We start from the raw sequence: 16054 nt of genomic DNA, 5'->3' as shown, positions 1-16054 counted from the left end.
GCAGCTCAAAGAGCCTAAACAAGAGGAAAAGCCCAAAAAAGGTATTGCATTTTAAAGGGAACCTATTATGCACTATTATACAAGATGTAAAATAAGTTGCTGATGTTTCTAGAGTGTTTATGTTAAGTTTTAGCTCAAAATACCACATTAATATTTTTTTTAGAACTCTTTGAAACTGCCCCTTTTATGCTGCGTTTACTCAAGATGCTGAAGAAGCGTCAAGCGTAAGTGATTTTACATGTTAAGTTAATCTAACGATGCGGATGGAAATCCTCTGGCACGATACGCGTGAATGACATGGAGCAAATGATGTGATTTATACGCATGAAGCGTTGCGAGTTGAGCGATTGGCGCACACATCGCAGGATTATGACGTAGCGCCTGTTGTTGGTCTCCCGGGGAAAAATCCTCCTGCCGACACCGACAATAGTTCATCAAACTGGGCTCAGCTCACTCAGAACCACCGCTGGAAGCTTCCATCGTCCAGGTACATTTTCTGGAGGAGTTGAAGAACTCGCAGAGCTGGGTGCACCACTGAATGGATTTAGTGGACGCAGACATGGCTCCAAACGAATTGACGCTGTTTTATTTTAGTTCTCCGAAAGCACAGAAACAGCAGTTTTCTCAATAAAATCCATGTTAGCCATTTAGCAATGAAGCTAGAGTCATTGGGCAGACAGAATCCCCCGCCCATGATGCTAATCCACGTCTGTTGTGAAGTGAATTTGATGAGCAAATGAAGCGAGTAAACTCAAAATGCTGAAATGAGTGAATATTGCCAGGACAGTCAACAGCTTTAGGCTTGATCCAAATTGTGCTGTATTGATGACTGTCCCTTTAAATTTAAATGGGATGGTGTTCCCAGCACTCTTTTCAAAAGAGGGTGGAGCTATAAACACCCATGTTTCACCGTAGTAGGAGATTAAAGGTGGACAGCTGCTTTTCTCTTGTGTCTGTTTAATCCATTGAGGGAGAGATTTGTCACTAATGGGAGGGAATTTCTCCCTATTGACAAGTGCAAAGCAAAAATGTCAATCAAAATGTTTTTGCAAGCTTTTTTATTAGGTCTTTAAGAATAGACTTAGTAATTTTTACTGTTGAGGCAGGCTATATTCACACACGGTTACCACACAACTGTGTTTAAACCCCTTATAAAGTGATTTTTTAAATATTAAAGGCTCCTTTTAAAATTGAAACTAATGGAATAATAGTGTCATTATACTCAAGTTTGCTAATCAATTTATGCATATTTCAGGTTTTTCTGATGAGAATAAAGAGTGGCTGAAACCTGCACAGAGGAAGCGAAAGATTGAACAATCTGAGGAAGATGAGGATAGTGACAGCCAATGGGAAGATGATGATGATGTCGATAATGAGCAGACATTTGATCACAAGGATATAAAGAATGAAGATGATGATGATGAAGATATGGTTGATGACTATGGTGCTGATGAAGGTGATGAAAAAGACAGTGATGGAGAAGAGGTATGTAATTTTTGTTTAAACCAGTGAAACTAATATTTGTATTGGGGGAAGTTTTGACATTGCCAGATGTCATTAACTGGTTCATATGAACTGAAGTGCTATAATATAGACTATTTTGAGGGATGTAAACAATAACAATAGCATTGAATCAATTTACATTATCATAATTTTCATTGCTTCCGAGAATTAAAAAAAAAAAATATATATATATATTGGGATAATCATATGGAAGGTGTTTTAATGTAAAGTTATCATTGAATTGGCTTAACAGTCAAAAAATAGTTGGATTATTATTTCTGTTTTAGTTGAAAACAAGCAGGAAGTTTTCATGAGACAATGACATCACCACATTGAAATAGTCTATGTAGTTTTTACACTGCCTTTATTTTCTTTTACTGCTACCACAAAATAAGGTTCAGAAAAAAGCTGTCTCCAACAGTAAAGCATGCTTGACTTAATTTTGCTTAGAGATTCACTGGAAGCTTTATCAGCAGCATATTGTTTTCTTTTCTTGGATTAGTATTTAATTGGGCTGTCAATATTTATTTTTTCACTAAAAAGAAAATGCTAAAAACCAATTGGTTGGTACTGTATAAATAAAAATATTCAACATTGAGGCAAGATATTCAGCTTATTACAACCTTTTACTTCCAATTGACATGTTATAATCTTCAAAAAAAAGACAAACTGAAAATATACAGTTTTCTGATGTGTTTTTTTCATTGACAGCTGCTGCCTATAGAAAAAGCTGCAAGAAAACAGAAAAAACAAACAAGCATGAAACCAGAAAGTGATGATGATGATGATGATGAGGAGGAGGAGGAGGATGACGATGATTACAAAGAAGAGGAAAAGGATGATAGTGAGGAGGAGGAAGAGGATACTGTTCAAGCAAATATTGATACCACAGAAAAATTCAAACTTCCTGGTGCTGCAGACAGAGCTAAGGAGGGTGAGGACAGCTTAAATATAATTATTAATACTCTTTTTGGTCTTTTGAATCTATCAGGTAATGTATCACCGCGTCAGTACACTGCTTCAGTCTTTCACTTTCAAACTTGTACTTAGTAATTTTAGTAAAAACCTCAGATACTGTTGATTGTGCACCTTTTTTACCGACCAACCTTCCGTGGAAAAAGTGATTGACAGGTGGTAATTTGTGTTCAACTTCTCTTTTTTTATTTATAATTTGTTTATGGATAAAACAAAGACCATGCAGGTCAGCTAGTTGAAACGGTAGGCTACAAATAATTTTTTATTTAATAATTATATAATTAATTCATAATAATTAATTCACCACAGCCTATGACGATGATGCCATCGTCCATTGTGATATTTCACATTAGATAACGCACAATGCCAAATTGGCATTTTCAAATAACTGCTCATGATGAGTAATGACTTGAGTCTTTATTGCTATTTACATTGAGTAGACAAAGAACTTTACTATAAAGCTGCTGCAACTGGTTTAAAATGAGTAGATTGTCCATGGCAGCAGTGTAAAAAAACCTGCTTTCCTGGTGGATAGATACAACTGTAAAATGCTCATTGGCACTTTTAAAAACTCTAGATTTGACCATGGTATTATAAAGTCTTTTCAGTGTGTAATATATATATATATATATATATATATATATATATATATATATATATATATATATATATATTGGTGAATATATGAATATACAGATATACCACCCAGCACTAATATTTAACCCGTTGCCCTAATTACTCATGCATGTAGGTCTTTTACCGATGGACCTGAAGACCATCCATCAGAGGATTAAAGATAATGTGGACGTACTGTCTAACTTCAATGAGAAGAGAGAAGAAGGCAAGGAGAGATCTGAGTATCTGTCTCTACTGTGTGCCGACCTCTGCACTTATTACAGCTACAACCAGTTCCTCATCAGCAAACTCATGGATCTTTTCTCTCTTTCTGAGGTTTGTGTTTGGATCTATACATAGTATGAAAGGTTTTGTAAAAAGTTAAATTGTTGAATTGTAAATGCTTCCTGTTTTAGCACCACCCACTTGCTTCCTCAAAAGGTGTGTGGCTATGCCAACAGGATAAAGAAAATGTCTGTCATAATCTGAAGTGGTGGATGGTCACACTTCCTCCACCTCTAAATGAATTGACAGTACATTTCTCTGATAATGATCATTTCAATGCTGTAATTATTAAAAATTGTTTTCATTTGTTAATTGCACTGCAATTTTAAATTTTAGCTGATTGATTTTCTTGAGGCCAATGAAGTTCATAGGCCGGTCACCATCAGAACCAACACCCTAAAAACCAGGAGGAGAGACCTGGCTCAGGTTTGAAACTTATCTTTATTTATTTTTTTAACAAAACGTTGTAATGTTTTGAAAGAAAGAGGTACTTTTTATACTGTTTTGTTGTCGATGCTAAGTAAATGTTATTAAATGTGGATCAAAAAGTTGCATGATAAATGTTAAACTGTTTTCTGATTGCTCTAGGATAGACTGGATAGACAGTCAGTCAGTCAGCATGTAACCTTAGGCCCTACTCGCACTATGTACAGTTGCCTCGAACCGGGCCAAAGCACGCTTTTACCCCCTCATGCTCCCCCGACGGCCCGCACTTACTTTACAATCGGGCCTGGGCATGCTTATGTCATCGGTGCTGCGCTAATTAGTAAGCGCTTTCGCTCAGCACAGCGGAGATTGTGACATGCACTGTGGTGACATGCAGTCAAATATTTTGCCAAACAGATCAGCCACTATTGGCGCTCATAAACAATCATAAAGCCATCTTGCTGCTGGAATGAGGAGGTTTGCTGAAGGTGCGCAGCTGTCGTGCAGTGAGGGTTTTACGTATTTAATAAACTACGGCAGTTTGCGTTCATTGAACCCTGAGATTGATTAAGAAATCCATATGAAACAGACCCTTAAAAGTCACGTCTTGCTTTCAGTTTCGGGCTTGAGCCACTGTCCCTCTGCCCTCATTGGATGAGATGCCCCTCTCAGGAAGCACTTACTCTTCACTTTGCAATCGCGTTGAGCACCTGCCCCTGTAAGTGTCTGTGCTCCCTGCACGGGCCTGACACAGACAAACAGACTCACACACACACACAACGCGCCCTTTATGTTTAACACGCATGATTGCATCATCAAATTTCACAAGGATTCTGACACAGCAACGTGAAGCATACACTTTCGTTGCGTTTAAGGAGGAAACACAACAAAATTGATGAAATATTGGAAGGGTGCATGCTGAAAGGCAAGAGGATGCGCTATCTTTGACAGCTCGCGACTTCATCAGTTTTTTAATTACCTTAATGGACCACCGAGTCACGAAATGCTGAGGTTTTTCTTTCCCTTGGCCATGCGGTATCAAATTCCTATAAAACAAAAGTCGAAGTTAAAATGAAACATCCGAAATTGAATGAAATTCTGGAGAGCCTGGTGATGCGAGATTAATGGTTTCATACTAAAACTTGTCTCCAAAAAGTGCTTCCTTGGTCTTATTCATATTTATTTGCATGTTGAACACCCCTTCACTACAACTCCCTCCACCTGCAACTGCGTCAATTGTTAATTTTTTTTTTTTTTTAACGCATGAAAAATTTAAAATGAATCGCATGCATTAACATACTTATTTTGGCAGCACTATTTATTTTTATTTTAAAGGTGCCTTATAGAGAAAATCTGGGCATAGTTAAATAATAACAGTTCAGTGCCTGGAAATGTCCATATCGTGAGCCTCAAATACCATTGTTTCCTTTTTCTGATGTAAATTACGCTAGTATAAAACCTGGTGGAATACTGGCCAAACAGAACGCGGTACGAACTGTATTGTTTGCTATTTATTAGCTTACCCTTGAGATTTACATGTTCTTTACATTCTTTGTTAGCCAGAACTTTGGCCACTTTTAATGGTCAAGGATCTCCTACTTTGTTATTTGACTGACAGGTTAACCAACCAATCACATTTTGCTTTGTGCCACGCGCACGCCAGGTTTGTGGATGTGAAAATGTCCTCAGAATATCATCATTAAAAAAAAAACATATTGCAAAGCATTAGTTTAATACATTGTAGATTAGATTTTGTAATGTAGGGACTGCACTGAAAACCAAATGCAAACTTGTAGTTGATTGTGGAAAGGAGTTTTAGCTGAATGAATGAGTTGAAAATCCAGCTTATGTCACTAGAGAGAATATTATCATTTTTACAAGGTCAGGTTGACGTGAAAATAATTTGCTGAAGTATAGATACTTCCTGTTTTAGTACCACTCATCTGCTTTTTCACAAGGTGTGTGGCTATGCTAACAGGATAAAGGAACTCTGTCAAGATCTGAAGAGGTGGTTGGCTACACCCCCTCCACTTCTATATGAATTGGCAGTACATTTATGTCAGAAGAACATTTTGTCATTAATTACTCACTCGCCCTCATGCAATTCTAAACCCTGAAGGCTTTTGTTCATTTTTTAGGACACAAATTAAAATATTTTTTGATATTCAAAATCTCCAAAGATGGCAATGGTCAAGCTCAAAGCCTCAAAGTAGCTAGAACAACATCAAAACAGTCCATGTTTTTTCAGTGGTTCAGCTATAATTTAAAGGGGTGGTCCAGAATGTAATTTTAAGACTTGGTTGTGTTAAGATGCAAAGCAATGTGTGCTCATGTTTCACTTGAAGGAAATTGCGTTATTTTTTCATAAATCTTACTTTGATTATATACAGCTACTCGCCTAACAAGAAAACGACTAATATTCCTTGTTCCTCTAAAAGGCCCCCTCAAGTGACTATGAATGGTCATATGTCATAATGTGCTGTGATTCGCGAATCGGCTTTACATCATACCCGTACAAGCATGCGTTTTTTGTGTAAACAGTCAACCTCATCCCTGCTCTTTAAAATAAAATCTGACAAATGTCTTTAATGAGTGAAAATGGGGTGAGGTTCCTCTTAAAGAGACTGTGTGTGTGTTAATGTGTGTGCTTGTGTATACTATGAACTATCTGTAACACGAGAAGCGCATATACGCGGGACTGATATTTATCTTTCTTTTTTTCTGATGCTCGGATTAAGTTATTTTCTGTAATTTACATTGACACTGTCAGGAGAATAAAGCAAAAGATGTGGGATGCGACCTGTGTAAGCCTTGATTTCATTTTTCTGCTGCTACATGAGTTAGTCGAGCTCTGCAGTATTTTTTTAACTCAACACGTTACACGCCGTCTTTCACATATATCTGGAATATTCCTGTGTAAGTAACATGAATTGTTCACATGTCTTTTGCAAATTTATTATCTAAGATGTAAAATGCATGGAAAAGCTGCCTATAGAGAAACACTACAGTCGCACACACACAGAGAGAGGCTGCATTTGCTGGTGAAGTGTGTGTGTGTGTTTCAGCGGTTCATAAATATTAATTCGTAGCTAAATCGTTAGCGGTGGCTAACAGCATTTCCCGTTGTTTACATCTTTGCTACAACATATCATTAAGACTAGACACTGTACATGTAATGATCAATTTTAACAAATAAAATCACTTACAGGTCGTGCCTCAAGAGTTCACAGCGTCTGCTTGTTGTAGCTGCTCCATCTTTAAGGAGATATTAACCGAATCCAGCACTGAACTGGGAGAGATTCTGGAAGCTGTGTTTTTTTTAATCATGCTTGCTATGTATTTTATAATTCTCTGGAACATAATTAATATTGAACTTTACGCACTTCTGTCTTTGTCGTTACAACGCCTCTGGCCACGGCCCTTAGCTGCGCAGTGTGCGCGCGGTAAAAGTACGCTTGTGATCTCACAAGACCCGGTAGTATTTTTTTGTAGTTCCCAAAATTCGTACAATGTAGGCTTTGCTAAGCTAACTCTGTAAAAACTAAGGTCTCCCTTTGCATTGAACTTTGAGCATTTTACATTCAGAGATGCTGTTTATGTTCACACAGCTACATTACACACCATGAGAGCACTTTGTAAGTGCTTTATTAAGCCATTTTGTCTCTTTAGCATCAAGTTTTCATGAGAGCATTATGACACATGAAATAAAAGTTTTTATGAAATAAGTCACATTAAATAGTTTGACAATGTTCTTGGTACCTTTCTGGGCTTTTAACATATAAAGGGTCAAAGAGCTCTCAGATTTAATCAAAAACATGTTAGTTTGTGTTTAGAAGACTTAAAATTGTTAGTGCTTTGTAAAGACTGACTCCTGTTGTGATTTTGGCCATGAATTGGTTGTCTGAAACACATTTTCTAAATCCAGAAAGATTCCTATATTCCTCGGCTAAAATTGTTTAAATAGCCAATTAATGGCCATTGCGATCAAATTTTTCCTCTTTTGGAATTCTTGAAGTGTCTGAAGATATCCGAAAATTTCCTGCTGTCTGACCTATGACTATTGTCAAACTACGAACCAATTGACGTGGTTAAACTGAAGATACAATCAATATGACTAATTCTGGGAAACAATATTGTTTTGTTTTTTTAAACAATGTTTAAATGTTGCTAAAAGATAGACACTTAACAAGTGTCTTGTTTTACAAGTTTTCAAAACGTAACACCTGTAACAGATATTATTACTGTGCAAAAATGGTCAAAGTGGTTATACAGATGTCAGTCTGGTTCACAGATATCTTGTGTAATCTAATGGTTCATTCATACCATAGGCTCTGATTAACAGAGGAGTAAACCTGGATCCATTGGGGAAATGGTCAAAAGTGGGGCTGGTTATCTATGACTCCTCTGTTCCCATAGGTCAGTTTCAAAATAAGATTTTTTCATTGTTCTTTATTTCTGGTGACCGTAAGCTCAAATGTCAATAATAATCGTTTGTTTTTTTATACAGGAGCAACTCCTGAATATTTGGCAGGCCATTACATGTTACAAGGCGCATCTTCTTTTTTGCCTGTAATGGCTCTGTCTCCCCAGGAGGGGGAGTCCGTGTTGGATATGAGCGCCGCTCCTGGAGGCAAGACCACTTATATGGGTGAGCATATGCTTCTCTACGGCAGTCAGACCAACTGCTGTGTTTTTGTAAAGTGGCTAATCTCTTTTTTATTGGCACAGCTGACACACGAGAATAAAAGCAATGTGAAAAGATGCACTATTATCTTTCTACAGCAACAATTGAAGTGTCAGAATAGGTTTTTAGAGTTTGTGTATAATATGTCTGGTGCAGCTCAGCTCATGAGGAATACTGGCATGATCGTGGCTAATGACGCAAATGTAGACAGACTGAAGAGTGTGGTGGGAAACATCCATCGCCTCGGTGTCACCAACGCTGTCATATGCAACTATGACGGCAGACAGTTCCCAAAGGTCAGCACTATTTTTTTTTTTTCTTCAATCCTATTTGGTCATGCAATATTTCACACTCGGTAGACCTTTTTGTTTTTTACTGTTCTGTTTTTGCTACATTTAGAATTATACATGCATTTCTGTTGGCTTAATGTGGTTAGTTGTTGTTATATCGTCACCTTAGAATTATAAGGTTCTATCTGACATTTTTGTCAAAATTGAGTTATTCACATATTCTTTTTAAATGGCAACTTATTTACATTATGGGATGTGTTTTTATATGTTGTTTACATTTTAAGGCTTTTTATTTAAAAAACAAAAAAGGTGTATCTACAAAGTTGAACTTTAGTTTGGCTCTATAAGGTTTTATCTGTGAGCCAATCAGCATTTTTAATGTATGCACGAGGACCAATTAGGATTAGCTTTGTTTGTCATTTCGCCGGACTGCTCCATTGACAGCAGGAAACACCAGAAAGACAAAATCACACAAAATCAGAGTCGACTAAATAATGCCACACCACACAGAATTGAAATGTGTGTAAATGTAATGATTTAGAAGCATTTCTTGACACTGAGATTCATTCATTCATTTTCTTTTCGACTTAGTCCCTTTATTAATCTTGGGTCGCCACAGCGGAATGAACCGCCAACCTATCCAGTATATGTTTTACACAGCGAATGCCCTTCCAGCTGCAACCCAACACTGGGAAACACCTATACACACTCAATTACACACACTAGTTCCAATTTTAGCTTATCCAATTCATCTGTACTGCATGTCTTTTGACTTGTGGGGGAAACCAGAGCACCCAGAGGAAACCCACGCAAACATGGGGAGAACATGCAAACTCCACACAAAAATGCCAACAGACCCAGCCAAGGCTCGAACCAGCGACCTTCTTGATGTGAGGCAATCGTGCTACCCACTGTGCCAACGCGTCGCAAACATTGAGATGAAATGCTCAATTTTATATTGTGGAAAAATAAATTAATATTTAAAAAATTGTATATTAAATGTAAAATATTTTTATTTGTGTATATATAGTCAGTGAAACACTTTTCAGTGTTTATTAAACTCATTTGCTCATAGTCTGTTTCTTTTAAAGTCTATACGTTTAATATTAAGCCTTGAAGGGCAAATACTTAATTTATTTCATGGGGCATATAATTCAATAAATATAATTTAATAATTTATTTAAAGCATAAAATTTTATAAATATGAACATAATAATTAGATGTAATTAACAGCTGCACTGGAAAAAAAATAGTACAGCCTTGTATGCTTAATTTTAAAAGAAAAAATATTTATCCTAAAACATGAAATAAATGTTACAGAAAGCAAAATTTTTACTTTCTCAAGCATCAACATGTTGTTACAACACTAAACTTTGTATATTTTTATTGTATTTCTTGATAAGAAATGCTTCAATGAATGATCTGCCAGATAGAACCTTATAATTCCAAGCGGAAAATGACTTTTCAGAATGAGAAGGTTCTATCTGCATTTAGCGTGGTTTATTTACTCCAATTTGTAAATGTAAGAGAACTTTGATAATTTACATTAAGAGAACCCTTAGGGTCTCTGCCATGTTAATGTATGAAAAAGATCTGTTACACACATGTTGTTTGCTATATAGAATGCAAAAACTTTGAAGCTCAATATCTCAAAATCATTCAGAACGCAGATAAAACCTTATAATTCTAAGGTGACGATATGTGTCTTTTCTGAGGTGTTTTGTGTTGAATTGTAGGTAATGGGAGGATTCGACAGAGTGCTTTTGGATGCTCCTTGCTCAGGTACAGGAGTCATTTCCAAAGATCCAGCAGTGAAAACCGGCAAGGTAATTCTGTTCTGAAAACCAACTGTTTGTGTCCTTTTAATTTTGGGGTATTTGATCTTAAGGTTTTTGACCACATGCTTCAGTCTTTATTCTGAAGACTGTTGCAATTTTTATTTAAAGTTCTAAAATGTCTTTGTTTTCTTTTCTCAGGATGAGGCTGATATTCTTCGTTCAGCTCATTTGCAGAAGGAGCTCATTCTGTCTGCTATCGACTCTGTCAATGCTGACTCTCAGACTGGTGGTTACCTTGTTTACTGCACATGCTCTATTATGGTGAGTTTTTAATCTCAAACTCAGACTAGTTAAATTAAGCCTGGTTTATAATCGACGCGTCCGCTAGTTTTCTTGAGTGTGCGTGGCGAATGTGACATCTTCTATGTGTTTGCGGAGGTTCGCTTTGGGTGCACGCGATATTATTTCAGCTGGAGGAGCGCATGATCTTTTATGAGACTCGAGCAAAGTTTACTCTGTTTACTCTGTACAAAACTATAATTAAGGAACAAATTCTTTCTTTGATAACCGAAAAGGAATATTTTAACCTATTGGTTTAAAATATACGTATACCCTGTTTTACTACGGTTTAAACTGATAATGGTCAGGAATGTTGGACCATTATTGCCTTCTTAGCATAATTATAGGACAGAAACTAGCCAAACAGTAATGTGTGAATTGTTTAGTGAGCTAAATCTGTATTTTTAGTATGTATACTTTTATTTTGCTTTTATTCTTGCCATAATAAATATATATATATATATTTGTAGAGCACCCATTTTCTGTTGTCAATGATATTTTAATAAACTTTAATTGGTAAAACATGCATCAAAGTTTGATTAAAAAAAACTTGTATGATTCAAAAAATCCTAATAATCACTTAAATAATTTATAAAAAGAATAAGTTTAAAAATGTTGAATATTAATGATATGACAGTTTCAGAAACTTTCTACTTTTCTGTTTATCCGTCTGATTTTACAGTCAGTTTCTTTTGACCTCCCCCTGTCGTTTTAAAGAATATCACAATGGCGAACACAAGACTATTATTGTTGTTAAATATTGTTAAATTATTGTTAAATCTCAAACATATGGTAAAACAACAGTAATAATATTAGGCCTGTGTGGAGGTCTACTGTAGCGTAAAATACTGTATGTTAAAATTTTGTATAGACTTGGAATAGTTGACTTGAACAGACTCAAATTGTTCTGGTTATTAATGCACAGTACAGTTATTATACCAGAATATAACTATCGCGCACACGCCCCTACTCGGATACGTCGCTCACTCAACCCCCAAAATCAACTCTGTATCCGCCGGAAAAAACTTTTCCCAACTTGGGATGTCTGTGTTTGTGGCACATTAGTATGCATGAGCGGACCAACTTTTCAAGATGGGTGGTGACCATGGTGGCCATTTTGAAGTCGGCCATTTTAGATCCAACTTTTGTTTTTTCAATAGGAAGAGGGTCATGTGTCGCATCAAACCTATTGGGAATTTCACACGGAAAACAATGGCGTGCTTGATTTTAACAACTTTATTCTTTCATGAGTTATTTACAAGTTTCTGACCATTTATAAAATGTGTTCAATGTGCTGCCCATTGTGTTGGATTGTCAGTGTAACCCTCTTCTTCCACCCTTCACACACTGATAGCAACAGAAGAAATTCCAGCACAGGCTTCCAGTATCCGTAGTTTTAGGTGCTGCACATTTTGTATCTTCACATTTCATACTTCACTATTCATAGCCTATGCAGGTTATGTTCATTAAAGTAGACCTCAATTGTGTCTTCTCGGTAGTAAACAAACAATGTGTCAGCTCACGTGTGATTTTTGCGGCCACAAATGCATCATTACATTAAGCCAGAAATGTACATTTTGAGGTGAATTATTCCTTAAATACAGTATGTGACTGTATTTGGAGGTACGCATTTGAAACAATGTGAAGACTTGTGCGACTGCCTTTATTCTTCTCCCGAACTTGAAAAATAATTGTCAAGTCAATTAAATGCATCCTTCATGAAAGGATTATTTTCTTGAAATAAATTACTACAGACACAAGACAGTGTTGCATCCAGGACACTTCTTATGATTCCCCAAATTACTCAATGTTCTCATCTCACATTATATGTCTCAGAGGAGATGACAAACCATTTAGGCTTGACCGGAACAAATGACCAATTCCTTCAAGGTCAGTGATCATAATGCTTGAGATATCATATCCTGGGCTCAAGTTCCCACAATACATTTTTTTGGCCTGGAAATAATGAACACTTCATGGCCTCAAAGTTTTACAGTCTAAAAATTGTATACAAATCTTAGTTTCAAAACAATAAAGAAGCAACCTGTGAACTAAATCTGAGTTGATGGTGAAAGCCTTTTAAGTTTCTGTCTGATTGTGGACTAAAGCAGATATTGCAACATTTTAGAGGAAAAGTGAAACAGGTAGATGTAAAATGTATTAATCTATATTTTAAAAGCTAAAGTATGTCTGCTGAAATATGGCAATTTTCTGTCCATTTGGTATGAGATTTGATTTGTCTCTATAGGTGGAAGAGAATGAGTGGGTGGTAGATTATGCTCTGAAGAAGAGAAATGTTAAGCTTGTCCCCACTGGATTGGACTTTGGCAAAGAAGGATTTACCAGGTAATGAGATCTTATTTGAAATTCATCGACAGTAATAAAGGTTATAGTCCTAGAAATTAAGTTCAAGTGTGTTTGCCAGAGAAATTATAAAGTGCATTTTGAAAATCTTGATCTCTTCTCTGTAGATTCAAAGAGAAACGTTTCCATCCTTCTCTTAAACTGTCTCGACGATTCTACCCCCACTCTCACAACATGGATGGGTTTTTTGTGGCCAAGCTAAAGAAGCTGTCTAACACCATCCCTACTGCTCCAAAAGAAACAGGTGTGTGCTTATTTCAAAAGATTTTATCCACAAATTTGTATTGTATTTTACTTTAATTTTTCAAACATATTCCTTAGAAAATCAAGAAGAATCACTTGTAATGGAGACTGCAGCTTCATCAGAGATGAAAGAACAGAAGCCTGCTTCAACTCCAGAAAAAAGCAGCTTTGAAAAGAAACAGAAATTGAATCCTCAAACATCCAAGCCACTCATCGTTAAAAAGAAAGCTGAGAATAAAAAAACTGGCCCCAAAAAAGCCAAAATTGCCAAGCTGGATAGTGAAGCTGCAAAAAAGTTTGAGAAACCTAGCAAAAAACAGAAGGGAAAGCAAATGAATGGAAATCCAACAACAGAGGGGATAAAGGAGAAGAAAGAGGGCAGTCCATTCAAGAAGAAAGAAAACAAAACCAAAAAGAAGAACCTGCTGAAGAAAAAGAAGAACAGAATGGGGAAAAACAAATTTAAGAAGTTAAAAAGTATGCTTGGACAGCAAGAAAGTGGCCAGTGAACTTTAGTCATCTGACAGTAAATTGACATGGACCTATATGCTCAGGACTGGGATCTGTCAGTGGTTTGACCCAAGACAGTAAGTTAAACCAGTCCCAGCTTGCTGTTGGGGACTCAAAGATCATTCTTTAGTAACTTACACAGTGAATTTGTGTATTTATACTGCTTTTCAAGACTGTCAACCTTACTGATTCACCAAGAAGGTTACTTCAACCTTCTTGTGATATAAATGTCATAAATGTAAATGTCATTGTCTGCTTTTGATTTGTAAACGAAGAAACATTTAACAGAAATGCTGCAAAGAATGTGATATGCCAGTTTTTTTCATCACACTTATTAAAAAAAAGTAAAAAATATATAGTTCATTGGCTTCCTCTGAGAGACTGAAATAGTTTTTTGCCTTTTTAATCTGACTCTTATTTTCAGCCTTTGAGGACATCACCTCAGAAGTCGGATCACAAACTATTGAGGTAGAAGTGAAATTTTTCTTTCAGACCGAGTTCATCATGAGTGCTGTTCAGCAAAACCTTTTGACTTCTCTTTTCACATCATTTGGCTCCCGCTGCAGAACATTTGTCAGTGTGCAAAAAGTTTTCTTCAGGTTCAAATGGCTAAAACGCTCTGTGGATGAACTTCAGCTATATGCTATCTTTCTTCCTACCCTTTTGGCCAGATGCCCACGTAACCATAGTAACCCGCATATCGTATTGTGTGCGGCGAAGCCCTGAGCTCATACCCTCTGAACTGTGATACTTTCTCTGTGCTTTGTATGGAATCCTTCTGTCTCCACAAAAGATGGCCCAAAACGCCATAATTATCGCTGCTTGTTCCTCCCAAAGCTGTTAAATCTGTTGAAATGTAGTGCATGTGTAGGCAAAGCGTTTATTTTAATCACACTGCAGTGATTACATGCAAGGAGATAATTTAAGGTTGTGCCTGAAGGGTAAATGAAGCCATTGAGCAGGCCTGTGGGTAAAACGCATTAGATCAGAGTAGTTTGGCACCCAGTTGATTAAGTGGTATTGTAGAAGGGTAATTATCATTCACCTGCACATATGATTGCAGGGATGGAGTGTCCAGTCTGTGTTTAACAAGAACTACCTCTTCTGTTTTGTACTGTACTGATTAGCATTTAACTAATCTATGCTAAAGTAATTTAATTTATTTAATGGTGCTTGCCAAGTAACGCATTTTGTACTAAGTTTTTATAAAGTTCAATTAAAAAAAATTTTAAGACTAAAAATTTATCAAAGTTTGTGAAGTGATTAAAATCTACCTGTAGTTGTTGAGGCTTTAAAATAAGTTTAGATTATTACGATTAACAAGCAGAGCTGTTTGTCAATGGATGTCTTGCTGGGTATTCACCATGGATGCTAGTTAAGATAGTTTTACAAAAATAGATCATCACTTGATTGTCTCAAACTCAATTCCTGGAGGACCATAGCTCTGCGCGGTTTAGCTTTAGCCACCTCCAACTCACACCTGCTTAAAAGTCTCTAGATTAGTTGGATCAGCTGTGTTTGATTAGGGTTGGACCAAAACTGCAGAGCTGCAGCCCTCCAGAAGTAGAGTTTGCGACAAGTTTTATTGGATAAGGTATTACTTCCACATAGATTTTTAATTACTCCTGCGATGAACAATACTATGTCATAAGCCTATACTATGTCATAAGCGTTTCCGGTCTGACGCATTCATGTGCTTATGAATGGTAGTCTATGGGGAGAAAATTCCAGTGTGACTGCAGCTTAATGCTAATAGGTAATATATGTAACAGTAGCTATGTTTCCATTCAAAACTTTGTGTGATCCTGAAATATGGCATGAAAGACGTGCTAATAAAGCAGCGTTACCATCCAACAAGTCAAAGTCACAAGTCACTTCCTGAATAACTGGTGCCAAATATCAGCAGTAAAAATTAAATTTTCGGCGGTAGAATAAGCTGCGTGAATATTTTCTTCATTTAATAAATCACTTGCACCTCAAAAGACAAATGCCGACACGCAATGAATGCGCGGTGGCGTTTTAAGGCGTCAGACTCGGAGCAC

The 16054-nt window shown here is 36.6% G+C and overlaps 1 protein-coding gene and 2 non-coding genes across 4 annotated transcripts in view; all 3 read left to right on the top strand.

The window, feature by feature from the left end:
• nop2 (NOP2 nucleolar protein homolog (yeast)) overlaps positions 1 to 14871 on the top strand; it is a 15892-nt gene extending 1021 nt beyond the window's left edge. Inside the window, exons 4-16 of one of the 2 annotated variants that reach the window (XM_087285180.1) lie at positions 1 to 41; positions 1256 to 1485; positions 2215 to 2437; positions 3230 to 3429; positions 3715 to 3804; positions 8133 to 8220; positions 8312 to 8452; positions 8645 to 8784; positions 10515 to 10604; positions 10755 to 10877; positions 13144 to 13241; positions 13367 to 13503; positions 13581 to 14871. The exon at positions 1 to 41 is cut by the window's left edge and continues 27 nt beyond it. In XM_087285180.1, coding sequence (XP_087141306.1) covers positions 1 to 41; positions 1256 to 1485; positions 2215 to 2437; positions 3230 to 3429; positions 3715 to 3804; positions 8133 to 8220; positions 8312 to 8452; positions 8645 to 8784; positions 10515 to 10604; positions 10755 to 10877; positions 13144 to 13241; positions 13367 to 13503; positions 13581 to 14011 — 2032 coding nt within the window. In that variant the 3' untranslated portion in view covers positions 14012 to 14871. 2 annotated transcript variants of the gene reach the window in all.
• Positions 3497 to 3638, top strand: LOC137488014 (small nucleolar RNA SNORA29). Its single transcript, XR_015512379.1, has one exon. It is a non-coding gene; the product is annotated as a small nucleolar RNA SNORA29 (small nucleolar RNA).
• On the top strand, positions 5725 to 5864 carry LOC137488013 (small nucleolar RNA SNORA29). The gene has a single exon (XR_015512378.1). It is a non-coding gene; the product is annotated as a small nucleolar RNA SNORA29 (small nucleolar RNA).
• Positions 14872 to 16054: the final 1183 nt, after the last annotated feature.

Source organism: Danio rerio, chromosome 16 (assembly GCF_052040795.2).
Source record: "Danio rerio strain M-AB ecotype USA chromosome 16, GRCz13ab, whole genome shotgun sequence".
NCBI lineage: Eukaryota > Metazoa > Chordata > Actinopteri > Cypriniformes > Danionidae > Danio > Danio rerio.
The sequence above is the reverse complement of the archived record's forward strand: the minus strand, read 5'-3'. Positions and strand labels throughout refer to the sequence as shown.